The 14,080-nt window shown below is 37.8% G+C and overlaps 1 protein-coding gene across 2 annotated transcripts in view; it reads right to left on the bottom strand.

The window, feature by feature from the left end:
* Positions 1–14,080, bottom strand: part of MYOF (myoferlin) — a 117,254-nt gene that overhangs the window by 26,371 nt on the left and 76,803 nt on the right. For both annotated transcript variants that reach the window (XM_067552858.1, XM_067552859.1), the window contains 8 exons: positions 13,323–13,454; positions 11,152–11,315; positions 8,733–8,847; positions 8,248–8,353; positions 5,186–5,328; positions 4,681–4,857; positions 3,136–3,247; positions 1,222–1,299 (listed from right to left, as the gene is read on the bottom strand). In XM_067552858.1, the coding sequence (XP_067408959.1) occupies positions 1,222–1,299; positions 3,136–3,247; positions 4,681–4,857; positions 5,186–5,328; positions 8,248–8,353; positions 8,733–8,847; positions 11,152–11,315; positions 13,323–13,454 (1,027 nt within the window). The remainder of the gene's footprint in view (positions 1–1,221; positions 1,300–3,135; positions 3,248–4,680; positions 4,858–5,185; positions 5,329–8,247; positions 8,354–8,732; positions 8,848–11,151; positions 11,316–13,322; positions 13,455–14,080) is intronic.

Raw genomic sequence — 14,080 nt, 5'->3', positions numbered from 1 at the left:
TTAGGAGGTTTGTTGTAGTTTCTTTGTATTTCTTTTTAATCGCTGCATAGTCAAATAAGTCCAAAACAGTGACATATGCTATGTACATAGAAATTGAACTCAAACAACAAGTGAGAAAACAGCATCACTGCTACAGTATACATCAGTCTCTGTTTCTATAACTAATTAAGGTATGCAGTAGGAAGAGAGAGGATGGAAACATAGAAAAACAAAAAAAAAATGAAAAACCCCAGTCCTCCCTTTACTCAAACAAAGCCATTCACCGTGTATTCATCCTAACCCTAGCTTATCTGTAAAAGTCATATTTATACAGTATCCCATTTCTGCCACCCAGTGGAATTTTTCATTACAATCAACAAAAATTAAATACTTGGGTACCTGATTAACTATTAGTTTACTCTGATTACAAAGATACAGACTGATACACATGGGTAGAAATATCTAAGGCTTCCCCTGTGGATTTATGATAATGTCATACAAATGGATAGCATAAGTTAACGTGATTTATCTGTTCGTCATGCTATCCTGGATAAACTACTACAGTTTATAAATCTTTAAAATAGATAATGTGGCAATATTACCTATTGAGGGGTAAAACATTTTTAGTTCCTTTTGTACAATTAAACACCAATTAATACCTTTGTAGAAATGAACAAGATCCATGTTTAGTAATAAGGTACATAAAATCTGCAATTTCCATACAAGTCAAGATTAGTGCTAAATTAATATAAAACTTTAGCTAAGGCAATAATTTGTAGATACAACATGAAGATATAGATTGATTCACCTCTGCTATTATGTGTGGGGAGGGGGCTGGGTTACAAACTGCATAGCCTTGTGCCAAATAGAGAAGCTAGGGCCCAAGGGAGATTTGTCCAGGGGGAAGTACAGGCAATGTTTGCATTGCCACTCTCTCTACAGGAGTCTGTTGAGGAAGCGGGTTGGTGGAGCTGTCAAGGGAGTATTTTTGAATCAGTACATTCCCTGGAAGCACTAGCCACCCCTCCTTATTGGTCAGTACTATGTACTTTGGGGATATGCAGGCCAGCTCCAGATCCCCTCAGTAAAGCTGCAATTTCCCTCCAGGCAGAATCACTGCCATAGGGACCTACAGCAGGTGAATCAAGCTATCTTATAGCTGAAACAAGCTATTCATTCATTGTAGGGAGTGGGTTTGTTGTTATGGAAATGTGCTGAGATTTGAATAGTATTTTTTCATACCTGAAAAGCTGTCTTTGTCTAAAGCCATAAGACTTCTTGCCTGATAGATGTAGCAGCGAAGATGATAATTATGCACTCCTATACAAAATAAACAAAAAGAGAGTCCAAATGTAATGACTAAAATTAAATGGTTTGATTTCTTTAATTAAGCTATTTTGTGTTTATAAAACAGGCATTCAATAAATAGCTTTATTCTCAACCAAAGCACGAGCAATTTTAGTACCATGTATTAATTTGGTTTGTGACCAATGTACTAGTACTATCAAGCTAATAATATATGGGAACTGCTTTTACAGCCTAGCACAAAGTAGAGGAAGATCACTAGAATGGGATAAAATGGATTCCATTCAGCTTTTTCACTCCCAACTCTGCAGGAGACTTTAAAAAGTCCTAACAAATTACTCTATTCAAAAGAGTCTGATAATCAGATGTAACTTCTCATGAGTCTGTCTGTAATTATGTGAGATTAGAGGTCAGGACCAACAGTTCTTTCTTCAAGACTTTGAAGGTAGAAGTAGCACTGAAAACTGCAGAATTCACCCCAAAAGCATGCCAGCACCTGAATATATTTGTGAACATTTTTTAATTCCCCTCTCTCTTCCCCAAATCCAAAATGTTAGTCAATACAGTTCATTAGTTTATTTTGGGTGAAGCCTGATCCCACTGAATTCAATACAAGTTTTGCCATTGACTCCAAAGGGAGCAGGAGTCTATTTAAGCATATTAGAAATGTTATTTAAAATAATAAAATTCCATAAAATAGTTTTATTTAGCTCAATATCTAAAGATCGGTGAGTAAACAGACAAAAGCCTAAACTTCTTTCTTTCTTTTTTTGCTTGTCTTTTTATTTTCAGAGTTAAATCCTGTTTGAATCCTGAAAACCAGCTAAACTGCTTGCAAACCAAAGCTCTGATTGGTTCCTTCTTCTGACTGGCCCCCTAAGTGTATGTTATGACCAGGAGAGCTAATTCTTCATTTTCTACTGTTGCTTTGTTACAGTAGAATTTAGCAAGCTGTTCCCAGACTTATTTGTCTATGATTAAAAGGAAAGGAGAGAGGACGACTCAGAAGTACCAGTAGACTAATAAGAGTGTGTGTACAAACAGGAAGAGATGAGCTGAGAGAGATGACTGTTTGGGTCCAGATCTGAATTTTGTTTATATTAGGGTCTGAGGCTGAAATGCAGCTCAGTTTTGTATTCAGATTTGGCAAGGGAAAATCTGGTTGGCTGCTCTGATTGTGTAGTCATTGAAACATGCATTTGGCTCCAAAAGAATAGAGTGAATGGAGGATCAATAGCAGAACTGTCTGTATTGCATTATTACTAATATGGCACATCCTATCTATCAATTGACTTTAGGTATCTGTAAAGCAACTATCAACTTGGGAACTAAGCATCCCTAAGGCTGTGAAAGTTTTCATATAATTATGAGCTACTAGAGATTTAACACATATTCTGTAATCCAGTTTATTACTTTTGCTCCTGTTCACTCAAATATTTTTATTTACTTTTCTGTGGACATGATTTATATTTAGATCTTCAAATGATGGAAACAGACAAAGTTAAACATTTTTAGTCATATTATGCATTGTTTGTCTTCCAGTAGCCACTCTAGGCCCCAGTCAGGGATCAGACCATCATTGTGCTAGGAGCTGTACAAGCATATAGTTAAAATACAGGCCCTGTCCCAAACAATTTACCATCTTGATTAATAACAATATGCAACAAGTGGATGAACAAGCAAACTGGTGGAGTGTGAGGGAGAGGAGAATGAGGTAGCAATAATATGAGTACATTTCATGTAGACTAGCTGGGTTTACAATATGGTTCCCTACCTGGCTACCAATTATCAGTGATTAGTATGCATAACTACAGAAGTGAGTCATTAAGAAAGGATCTGGTAAAAACCTACTGTCAAAACTGCAGGAAACAATTGGAGTGTTGGCACCAAATACACGTGTGGCAGACTCCTTGGCTTTTTCTGAGCTTTTCCCCTCTCCATCTTCGAGGCTAGTGTCTGCTCCCTAAAATCATATACAAAACCAAATTCACTGGCATTTACATATGCAGAAGAAATCTGATCTTCATGTAAGTGGCTTCTTATGTATACAGTGGGCTTCATTTGCTCCTGTTGGGGCAGGGAGAGGTGCAAATTGTACCCTCCTGAATAAATGAGGCTTACTATACTCCAGAAGAGGTTCATGCTTGGGTGCAGGCAAGGGTGTTTGCTCCACCACTCTCCTCTGACAATTCTCAGTTGGAGTCAGAGTGCTATAGAAATCAGCCCTAGTGGTCCAATGCTGCCTGCTTTGGGGAATAAACTGGCCACCTGCAAGCAGAGCTGACAAGAAGGGAGGGAAAGGGGAAACAATTGTTTTGGGTGCCTGAGTTTGAGGGGACCCCAAAATGTCTAACATCTGTGTAAGTAAAGGGAAATGGGAGGGGGGGCCCAGTGAACATGATGTATCAGGGCCCCAAATTTTTCTCGATGGACCTGCCTGCAGGTGCCCTACTGCAGGAGCGATTGTATGCACTCTACACTGACTACCAATCTCCTGTAGACACCTTTTGATTGCTGGGGGCGTTATCCCCTAGGTTACACTGACAAAAGCTGGCAGTAACTATGAGCTGTGTCTAGCCCAATACAGATAGACTTAAACAAAAGAGAGATGCTAAAAGGGATTTTCCAAACTCCATGGAGTCAGGACCAGGGAAGGTGAAGAAAAGAAAACAGATATTATAAAATAGATGCTTGTTATTTGCTGTTTATGATGCAAAATGGGGGATGGGGGGAAATGTAGAGCCACTGCTACAAGTTGGATTTTCCCTAGTATGATGCCACCTCACTTTTAGTATCCAATATCCTAATCAAATATATTAGTTTCTTACACAATGTATTTTATACTCTCCCCTGCAGATAATGCCTTAGCATTTACAATGTATCCTTTAATAAACCTAAGGAATGATTAAATCCTGATGATCTATTAGTGAACATATAAATATCTTTCTATCTTCTTTCATTTGGTACCATCCCTCTATTTGATTGCCTGTAGATGCAAAATATCCAGCAGAGGCAATGCCCATCCATACCTATAGTGACACGATTACTCTTTGATTTATACTCTTAAGCAGTTCTACTATGGTTGGACCATCTCCTTCACTTTTCCAGCATTATGGGTCATCTAGTGGTTCAGTTTCTGCTGCTATGTTTCATACTGTGCTCACAGATAAATAATTTTAGGAGTCAAATAATATACGTATTATGCAGGAGGTCAGACATAATGGTTCCTTCTAGCCTTGAAATCTATGTATGCCTCAGCCACACAGCAACTTAATGGTTATAAAATGTCTCACACAGTAGCTTCCTATATTTAATATACATGTAAACATTCGAATATTAGTTTAAAACTTATTTTCCTATTAATTCAACAATTACTGCTGCAATTTTACTACTTACAAGAGCACCTTCAAGTTTAAAGATAGCTGCTGCCCCGTGTGTCTCTGAAGGAGCCATTTTTCTCCTCCAGCGTCTACGGCGGAATGTGTCAGAACTGCGTTGTTTCCAGTGAAACTTCCAACCGATCAAAGATGCATATTCCCACCCTTCTTGATCTTCATAGGGCGACGCCCTTACCTAGGAGACATCAGCAGAAATACAAACCATCCACACTGTACTTACATAAATGCCATAAAAAGTCTGCAGTGGTTACAGCAAAAACAATCAACCCCTTTCACAATAAACTCTAAGTGAAAGACACTATTCTACAGCAGGAAAGGGTAACTAACTGCATGGAAAATAAAGTCGTTTTAAAATATTTTTCTTTTGGGTATAAGCAGAATGTTGTTCTGCACTCTGCAATCATCATCTGTGAGATTCATTTTGAACACATTCACCACTACAAACCTGTATTGTGAGTAAGAAATGGAAACCCTTAACTACAGTTCTAACCTGCTCCTTTTACCTTTGCGCCTGTTGTTGCTTGGGCTGGATCCTTTTTGCGTTTTCGCATCAATCTTCTCCGTCTGTGCGTATGATACATTTTCTCTGCAGCAACCCAGGACTTTGGCTTAATGTCTGGGGGAATGGTAATTCCATATTCCCACCCTAAAACAGGATTCATTAGTTATCTTTCAGATAAATAGTGTAAGTTATAAACAAGAGCAGTTTGGGGATTAGTGTTAGAGCAGTTCTGCAGATGGTCAAGTTTCACTGGAAATAAAATAAAATTCATAAGGGACTATTTTAGTGGTGCCAAACCTAAACATTTAAAAGTTATGGGTCAGGTACCCCCCCAAAAAACAATAACATTTTGGCTTAAAAATCATGAGATTTTATTGTTAACAATAGACTTGGAGTTCTTTTTATTTACTTTCTAGGGTTTGAGACATTACGGTGCATTGGGGTATATTGTCCTGCTTTATAACCAGGAGGGCTAGAAAAGTACTTTTTATTTTCAATGAAGGCTGGAATTCAACCGATCACATGACCTCAGGTTTTAAGAAACACACCCATTATTGTGAGACACATGACAAAATCACAAGATTTGGCAACACTGTGGGGAGTTTTTATATTTCCACTCGACAGTATTTGAATTCAACAGTCAGAATTCTGACACCCAGACTTTCAGTGAGTCTGATTTCCTGTTGTGGAAGGTATTGTGACCTCGTGCACTAAGGCTCAGCCTTAGCACAGGTGGTAAAACTACAGAAGAGGAGTAAGAAAACTTAGATTCCAACGATGCCAAACATCCAGTTGTTTCACTGGATTTTTAAAAAAGAAAACAGCTATCTGAGAGTCTTCAGGATTTTTTGAATTCATCCAGATTCATGATAGTTCTGCAGACTTCTGGGCTTCACAGATACTCTTCTTTTAAAACTTTCCCTTCTATTTTCCCAAGTCATGTGTTTCTTGAACTATTATAGAAATATTTCATAGATTCCTTGCTCACTGGCAGGTTTGAAGTCAAATATTTCTTCCAAACACCCTTATAGTATCGTAATAATCATCTCATTACATGGTTTATGCCACACCCTCTTGAACCACTTGCTGCTGGATCTCTGGGTCCATCTTACATTTGGATTAATTATGAGTAGGTGGAAATAAAAGCAGTTCTAGTAATGAAGAGCGTCTCCTTACTGTGCTTACAAATTTCTAAAGTTGATCAGACCAGTGGTCCATCTAATTTAGTATCCTGTCTCCGACAATGGCCAGCACTAAGTTTCATAGAAAGGCACAGGAAACCCCATCACTGACAGCTTTAGAACCAGCTGATGTAAGTTTCTTCATGACCCTTTTCAGTCAGAATTGGGTTATGCCCAGAAACTTGAGGTTTTATATTCCTTTTAATGTAACTGGATATTCTCATTGCCTATGTAAAAATCTCATGATCTATATCAACCCTTTTTAAAATCCTACTAAGCTTTTGGTGTCAATGCTATCTTGTGACAATAAGTGCTTACAACTTAAACAACACCCAAAAAGTACACCTTCTTCGATTCTGCTTGATAAATGTGATTACCTACACAGCAGGCAATCTATGAAATTTCACATACTGTGCAAAATGGTGGTGCCTGTGATCTAAGGGAGGCCAGGTACTTTTGTTACGAGCACTTTGCCTAATGTCATGGCAAATTCATGTGCTACTGTGGGATGCTGCATATTTTAGTGGGGTATTTTTGGACTGATGATAGTCTGATGAGAGGGTGAGTAAAAGTAGGATAAATGGGAATAGATGTAGGTAGTGGGCATTTTTAATTGTGGGTTTCTTTTGTAACTGGTACCAGTTTGCTTGGTACATGGTCCCCTAAGTGTAAATATTGTCATTAAGATAAAGTAGATAATAATGAACTACTTGAAGCATGTGGCTGTGTCTACACTAGATTTGTCATTAAAATTTCCCATATTGCTACCGCCAATGCATCTTCACTGCTGGGCGTCCTAGACTAGATTGGCCATTGGCATTTTAATCACAGTGTCGTCTGACCCTGTTAGGAGAAATCCCCCAAAGGCCAGTATGGGCTGATGTACGTCCTGCAGTGTAGATCCCTACACCCACTGTGCGCACTCTGAATTCAGAGGAATGGTAGCTGAGTCCTTTTTCTGCACAGGAAGAGAAGTGTGCATGGAGGGTCTCCTTAGTATGTCGGTCTAGAGGGTAGAATTGGACCCTCTGTTATTTCAGCCCATACATTTCCCAGGTGGAAATATTCAACCATCACTTTGTATTTTAAGGCTGATGGCAGTTTTGCCTGAGTAGAGAATGCAATTATCATTCCTTTGAAGCGTGAGTTGACACTTTGTCCTTTCAGCCCATTGCACTGCATTATCCAACGTAACACACAAATGAAGAACCACCAGCTTTCAGGCAAACCATCACAACTTAAAAATAACTGCAATATGATTCTAGCTGGAAAAGGGGAATATGACTGTGGCCCTACTAGCTGAAATAAGTATAACACACTCTCAGTTTCTCATGCAGCTGCAGAATATTTCATTCAACACCAACCTGCATTATCAGCATCATTATGAAAGTGTTCAGAGATCCCAATCAGGATGGGGACCAATTGAGCTAAGCACTATGCAAACATGCAGAAAGAGCTGGTTCCTGCCCCAAAACAAATTACAATCTAAGACAATAAGTGAGTGTAACAAACAACTGGAGGATGAGGGTAACGGTTTTATAACTGTGTGTGATAACATAGCTATTCCAAAACTCGATAGTCCTAAATCATCATCACATTTTAAAAAAAATTATGAAACAAGTACTAGACTCTCCATAAATTAAGGTTGTAGCCAAGTTTCTATTTAAAGCCACCTTTCAGAAAACAGATCAGCCTTGAAATATAAAAACATCCTGGAAATCACTAATATCCCTCTATCTTGTTATTAACATGCTCTTGATTACTTGTATTTCAAAATATTGTAGTGAGACATAACCTGTTGAAAGTTTTGGAATACATTCTTCTATGTGATTATCTGTGAAGAGTTTGTCCTAATAAATACAATATAAACATTTAATCTTACCTTTCTCGTCCACGGCTCGATTTATATCATATATCCAAGCATCATCTTCCAAGATCCATCCAGGGGGACAGGTAATCTCCCCAGGTGGTGCAGCTTTCTCTCCATTCTTTCAGGTAGAAAAAAAAAAACCCAAAGAGTTACTTTGCCTTAAAAGATGTAAATATTTCACAGGTAGCATAACCATATTGTAAGACTGAAGAGGAAGGTGGTGTGGTGGGCTCAAATCACCCATTCTTAGTGGCAACTCAGGATAAAGCAAATACTTTTGTAATAAATATCTGGCAAAACATAACTGTATTATTCTGTACTAACTTGTTTTAGTACACATACATTTTGCTAAAGTCAACATAAAATATTAGACATTTCAAAAGCCCAGGATGCAGTGAAAGATTTGGAAAATGGGGAGCAAAATAGCTCACAGCTATGCAGAACTCTTGTAACTATACTTTTAAAAAATGAAAAGTATTAATTTATAAGAATTTCACCACATCTGTGTAGGTCTCCTCAGCTGGTTTCCATTCTCCTCCAGGATAACGACTGTCATTTTGGTACACTTCATCTGTAAACTCACTGTGACCTGCATCAGCTTCAGTAAGCAAGCTGTGAAGTCGAAAGCAAATATGTTATCAAAGCAAATCGCTAAATTCCAGTTACTGAATAGACGTATGGTAGAGTGTGTGCACATGTGCATGCATACAAAACAAAAGTCACCATCCTCCACCTGATAGCTGAGTAGATCTGATTCTGTGTGCCAAAGCCTTATTGCTATTAGCTAATGGAGATGTTCCTTTAGCCACATTAGCAGATGCCTGTGCTTTTGTAGCACAAAGATCTGAGTTTCATTGCACTGTCACCATGAAGTTCCAAATATCCAGAGTGTTCAGTATAAGACTTATTTTACTAGAATTTCCCACAATTGCTACCTCCAGGGCATTCCATCAGTGGTAGCAACAGTGGGAACTTAAATGTAGAGAAGAAGCAACTGAGTCTTAACTACCGTGTTGTCTAAATCTGCTTTGAACTCTCTCAAAAAGTGTATATGTATATATAAAACACTGATGTATATCATATGTGTACACATGTATATCAGATATACACATGCATAAAATATAAACAAGTCTCAGATCAGAACTTTCATTTATTCTGTATAAATTACAGGTGTTTTTCTAGCCTATTTTGTCCACTTAAACTGCACTAAGTACAATAGCTGAATCACTGTTATAGTTGAAAGATTGATAGTCATAAAATAAAAATCAGCAAGACTACATACAAGCTACACATGATTACTCATCAGCTAACTTAGGATAAAGAGGGGAAAGACAATTAAATAGGCCGCCAGCTGATTCTTTTGTCACAGGTAGTTTATTTGTTCATTAAAATGTTGCTGAAGTGCATCCAATATCAAACTTTTTCATCTACAATACAGTACTCAAATGTTCCCATTTTTCAAAAAATGTTAGCTGACTGTGAATTTGGACCAACTTGATTTTCTCCACCTCCAAGGTGTGACTGGGTGTTTAAAAAGCAAGTCAAATATTTGGCTGATATATATTTTAAACTGTAAACATGATAATTAAAAGATTACTAATTATTTCCAAAAAAATAAATTTCTCCTGTTTTAATTGCCTGTCAGATTTGATTTCAGAAAGAGTTGAAATCTGTTCTCTAATGCCATCTACTGGTCAAATCAAACTGTGCAGGTTATTTTCTGTCTAGTGGAATAGATGAGGCATAAATGTATTTATTTCATATTTGTACTGGAGATTTTTCCTTTATCTTCTGAACTGTTCCCAAATGTATACTTATTGCTTTTCCACATGTCATAGACCATCAACTGAAAAAAATAATCTTGAAAATCAATCCATCTACAGGAAGATTTAATTGCTAAATGTTAAGAAGGACCCAACAGCAGGTATCTTCCTGTTGTACAGTAGCAGTCCTTCTGTGCTTGCTCACTTCAGAAGAAAACACCAGAGTGAACTTCTTGGCCCCACTGAAATGAATGGAAATTTTTGGCCAGATTGTCACCACTAGTAACTATTACAGTTTAGTTCATTCTATTCCTGTGTATGCGACCACGCACTGTTATTAGACTACATCCCAAGTAAAACCTTTAAAATTCAGAATGAACCTGGAGAAAGTTTCTGGCCTGGAATTTACATTAGCAAATGATAAACCAAGGATTATGAGCTATGACTGAGAGTCAATCTCAATCTTTTAACTCCACTGTGATAAGCATTTAATACAGGGCACAGAAGCTCTTAGCATATAGAGAAAAACACAAAACAAATAAATACAAATTAAAAAATCCATCAGATGATCTCCCCATCTAGATGGAGATTTGTATACTGTGTTGATATGATGTGAATTGGAGGTTTATAATGGACTCCAAGTAAACTAAAATCTGAAGAAGCTTTTGTTAAACTGACAGCCACATCACTATAGTAATCTGAGCCCTTCCCAGTCTGCAGTGTATCTTTAGTGTTATCCTCTCAACACCTCGATTGTACCTCCATGTTACAGATGGAGAACTGAGGCACAGAGAGTCTAAGTAACTTGCCCACGGTCACACAGTAAGTCTATTGCAGAGCAGGGAATTGAAAAATTGCACTGATGTCTTTAGTGTCCCAGACTCGTCTTCTAATCACTGGAAATCCTTTCTGCATGTTCACAGCAGAAGGCTCATACGTCTTTCTAATGATGTAAATACTGATTGTACTGTTAATAAATAGCTTTGGCTGACAAGCTAATTTACTCTCCTTCTACAAAAATTCTGTTTAAAACCTGCCCAACCACACACAAACCCAACAGATGAGTTTATTCTGTACATTCTGAAATTAAATAACTAGGAAACAGTGCAAACCCCTTATTACTGTTTAACTGTATAGGAATCAGAAATCTGACCTTCTTTCAGGAGCAACCATCCATTCTCCTTCCCACTCCCAGCCCTTTGGGGGCAAAAAGAACTCTCTTTTCAGTTTGATTTTTCCTGTGACATCAGAAAACTTGTGGCGACCCACTAGTCCTGAGGTGCCCCACTTTCCAAACATAAGAGCCTGATTTTCATACTGTTTGAGAGAGAAGAATAAAAGAGCGCTTTAGGGTCCAAAGGAAAGCTCTTAGGGAAATATAAGCATATATTTATATAATTATTACAATTCAAACATTCTACCGTATGTGGCCCATATCTGAAATCAAAGAACCAACTGACCAGATAAAAAGTATGGGTAAGATAGCCTTACAAACACTATGTCACGCCATTTATGGTGCACCATGTAAGCAGAGATGGGTCACACTGATTTACCAAGTCTGGCCATGTTCAAATCCAGACAAGTCAATCAGGCAAAATATTTGTTCCTTCAAACAGCTGGGCACCACTCTATTTCATGTCATTATTCATTACTAACCTCGCAAAGTGGCACTTAGAATGATGGTATCAGAACTAGTGACTGGCAAAAGCTAAAGATGGTGCTTCAGCACATGATGTTAAGAAGTTTGCCCCATTGACCTAAAATACAACTTTTCATGTAACTAACAGCCTACTTTTCATGCTTGAGGGACGGCTCTTAGTAAATCCTTTGGAGGACCATAGCTTCAGACTGTTTCATACTCCAGACAGAAACAAGTGGGGCTGTCTCCTCTATATCTGCTGTCTCCATCTCGGACCTCATTTCCTCATCACCACTACTCTGCCACTGACGAGTTCAATGATCCCTTCATTTCTTCTTCCCTCCCTCATCTTGGTGCCTCTTCAATGCTGCCCTATATGCAGTGAATCCCCATCTAAACGACATCCTTTCTTCATTCAGATCTACAAACTGACTGCTTCCATGCTGCCTACAAAAGACAGCTTTACCTTTTGGTAAATAAATTCCATGGAATCATTATAATGAGAACATGTACTATAAATGAATAACTGCATGATCCTGTTACTGTAAACCTTGTCCTTCACCATGTCCCCCTCTTCCTCTTGTTGAATCACATGTAAAATCAGATTACAAATTGATTGGGGGCAGGCACTATTTCACACTGGCATGCTTCTATTGTCTTTAATGGAATTATTCCTGATTTACACTGGTGTATGTTGAATCAGAATTTGGTCCCAGATTGGTTTTGTTTTTTTAAATCCCTTTGTAAAGTTTCTAGAAAATGTTTGGATTACTGTACAACATCAAAAACTCTGTCCCATAACCATTCATATTTTGTACTTCAAAAATTATGGATTTTGATATTCACCTTTTATTTTAAAGTACTTTTACTACGGGTGCCTGGGTACTACCAACTCATCTAACTGTAGGGGTGATGGCTACACAAGCTGCTGTAGTGATGTCATGTGAGCAGCAGTTCAGCAACTATATAGATGTTGGTGTCCATTATTGGTTCAGTGTCCATTGGTAGGTAGGCCATGTAAAGGCTGCCTATAGCTTATCATTAACAGAAGAATAAAATTGTTTCTTAGATTAGTCTAGATTCTTCTAATATTATGGCCTCTGCAATTACAGAATACCAAGGAGGCTATTTTAAATACTATTCACCTAATTTTCACCATCCCATTACACATGGTAACTCTTAATATTGCCATGTTATGGTATATTCTCTTATCAATTGGAATTCACTGGGTTTGCTCCAATTTTTCTGTAATGTTTGTTCCAGTGAATCTTTCTGCTCCTGTGGATTAACCATTACTCACCAATATAGTCTATGTACATCTATTCTCTGCTCCGATATGAACAAGCAATTAAAATAAAAAGGTTCTTCACACTGCAACATGCTATGGGCTAGATTTTAATCTTAATTGTGCTAGTATAAAAATAGAATCACTGTACCGAAGTCAGTAATGTTGCTCCAGATTTCTGCCTATCTAGCCAAGATCAGAATCTGGTTTTATGAGTTTGTCAATCTGGAAGAGATGTTATATCTGACTCTCCACTAACTTGCACCTAATCTAATCATTTTTACCTGTGCAAAATGAGTGTAAAATGACATCAGTATCTCATGTCAGGGTTTCAGTACATTTCCAGAGTAAGTGACAAAGTTTCATGTAAGAATAATATATTTAATATCAGCAGGCATACCATTTCTGCAAAAACACTGAATGTTCCTTCTGCAAAGCTATTGAACTTCTTTTCAACTGCAGTCAACCCAAGCCAAATGTTAACTCGCAACTGCACTGGAATTTTGGCACCTTTGTTCTTGTCCTGTGGGTACTGGAATATGTAAAAAGAATAGTTATCCTCTGTTATCTTAGACAGTAATTGTAGGTTCTGAATAAATGTACATAATAGCTCAGACATATAGAAAATAATACATGGCTTATCCAAAAACTCCTGCATTGCAGTTTTCTGTTTCAGTGATTATTTCAAAATGTCTCTATCAACAAAACCCCTGGGGCTTGACAGCAGTAAAAGAGTTCACTACCACGGAAAAACATCCTATAAGTAGAACCCAACCCTTGATTTACTGGCATGTAAGAGCCAAACATCATAAGGTTGTTGCTTAACTCCTTTCCTGTGTTTCCTTTCCAAAGTCTCACTCACTAATGAGTTTCCCTCTGCCCAGCACTGAGAACTATTATAACTTCACAATTCAATGTTGGTATTAGTATTTCTTTGTCTTGAGAGGCTTGAAAAGCAGAGTTCGGAAAGAATGTTTCACTCCAGTAGAAGGGAAGGGCTATACACAGTACTCAGATGGACACACAATGGAAGTTTTAAGGTAAGGGCTTGTCTACTCTGGGAAATGTCCCAGCATAACTATACTGATATACCAGTGTAACTATAACAGTATAACTATAACTCTCTGAGTGGATATTTTTATCCTGGAATAAGAGTGC

This window comes from Emydura macquarii, unplaced genomic scaffold (assembly GCF_026122565.2).
Source record: "Emydura macquarii macquarii isolate MOO-44397 ecotype Brisbane River unplaced genomic scaffold, CSIRO-AGI_Emac_v2 contig_1390, whole genome shotgun sequence".
Classification (NCBI taxonomy): domain Eukaryota; kingdom Metazoa; phylum Chordata; order Testudines; family Chelidae; genus Emydura; species Emydura macquarii.
Note: the sequence above shows the minus strand (reverse complement) of the source record. Positions and strands in the feature narration are given on the sequence as shown.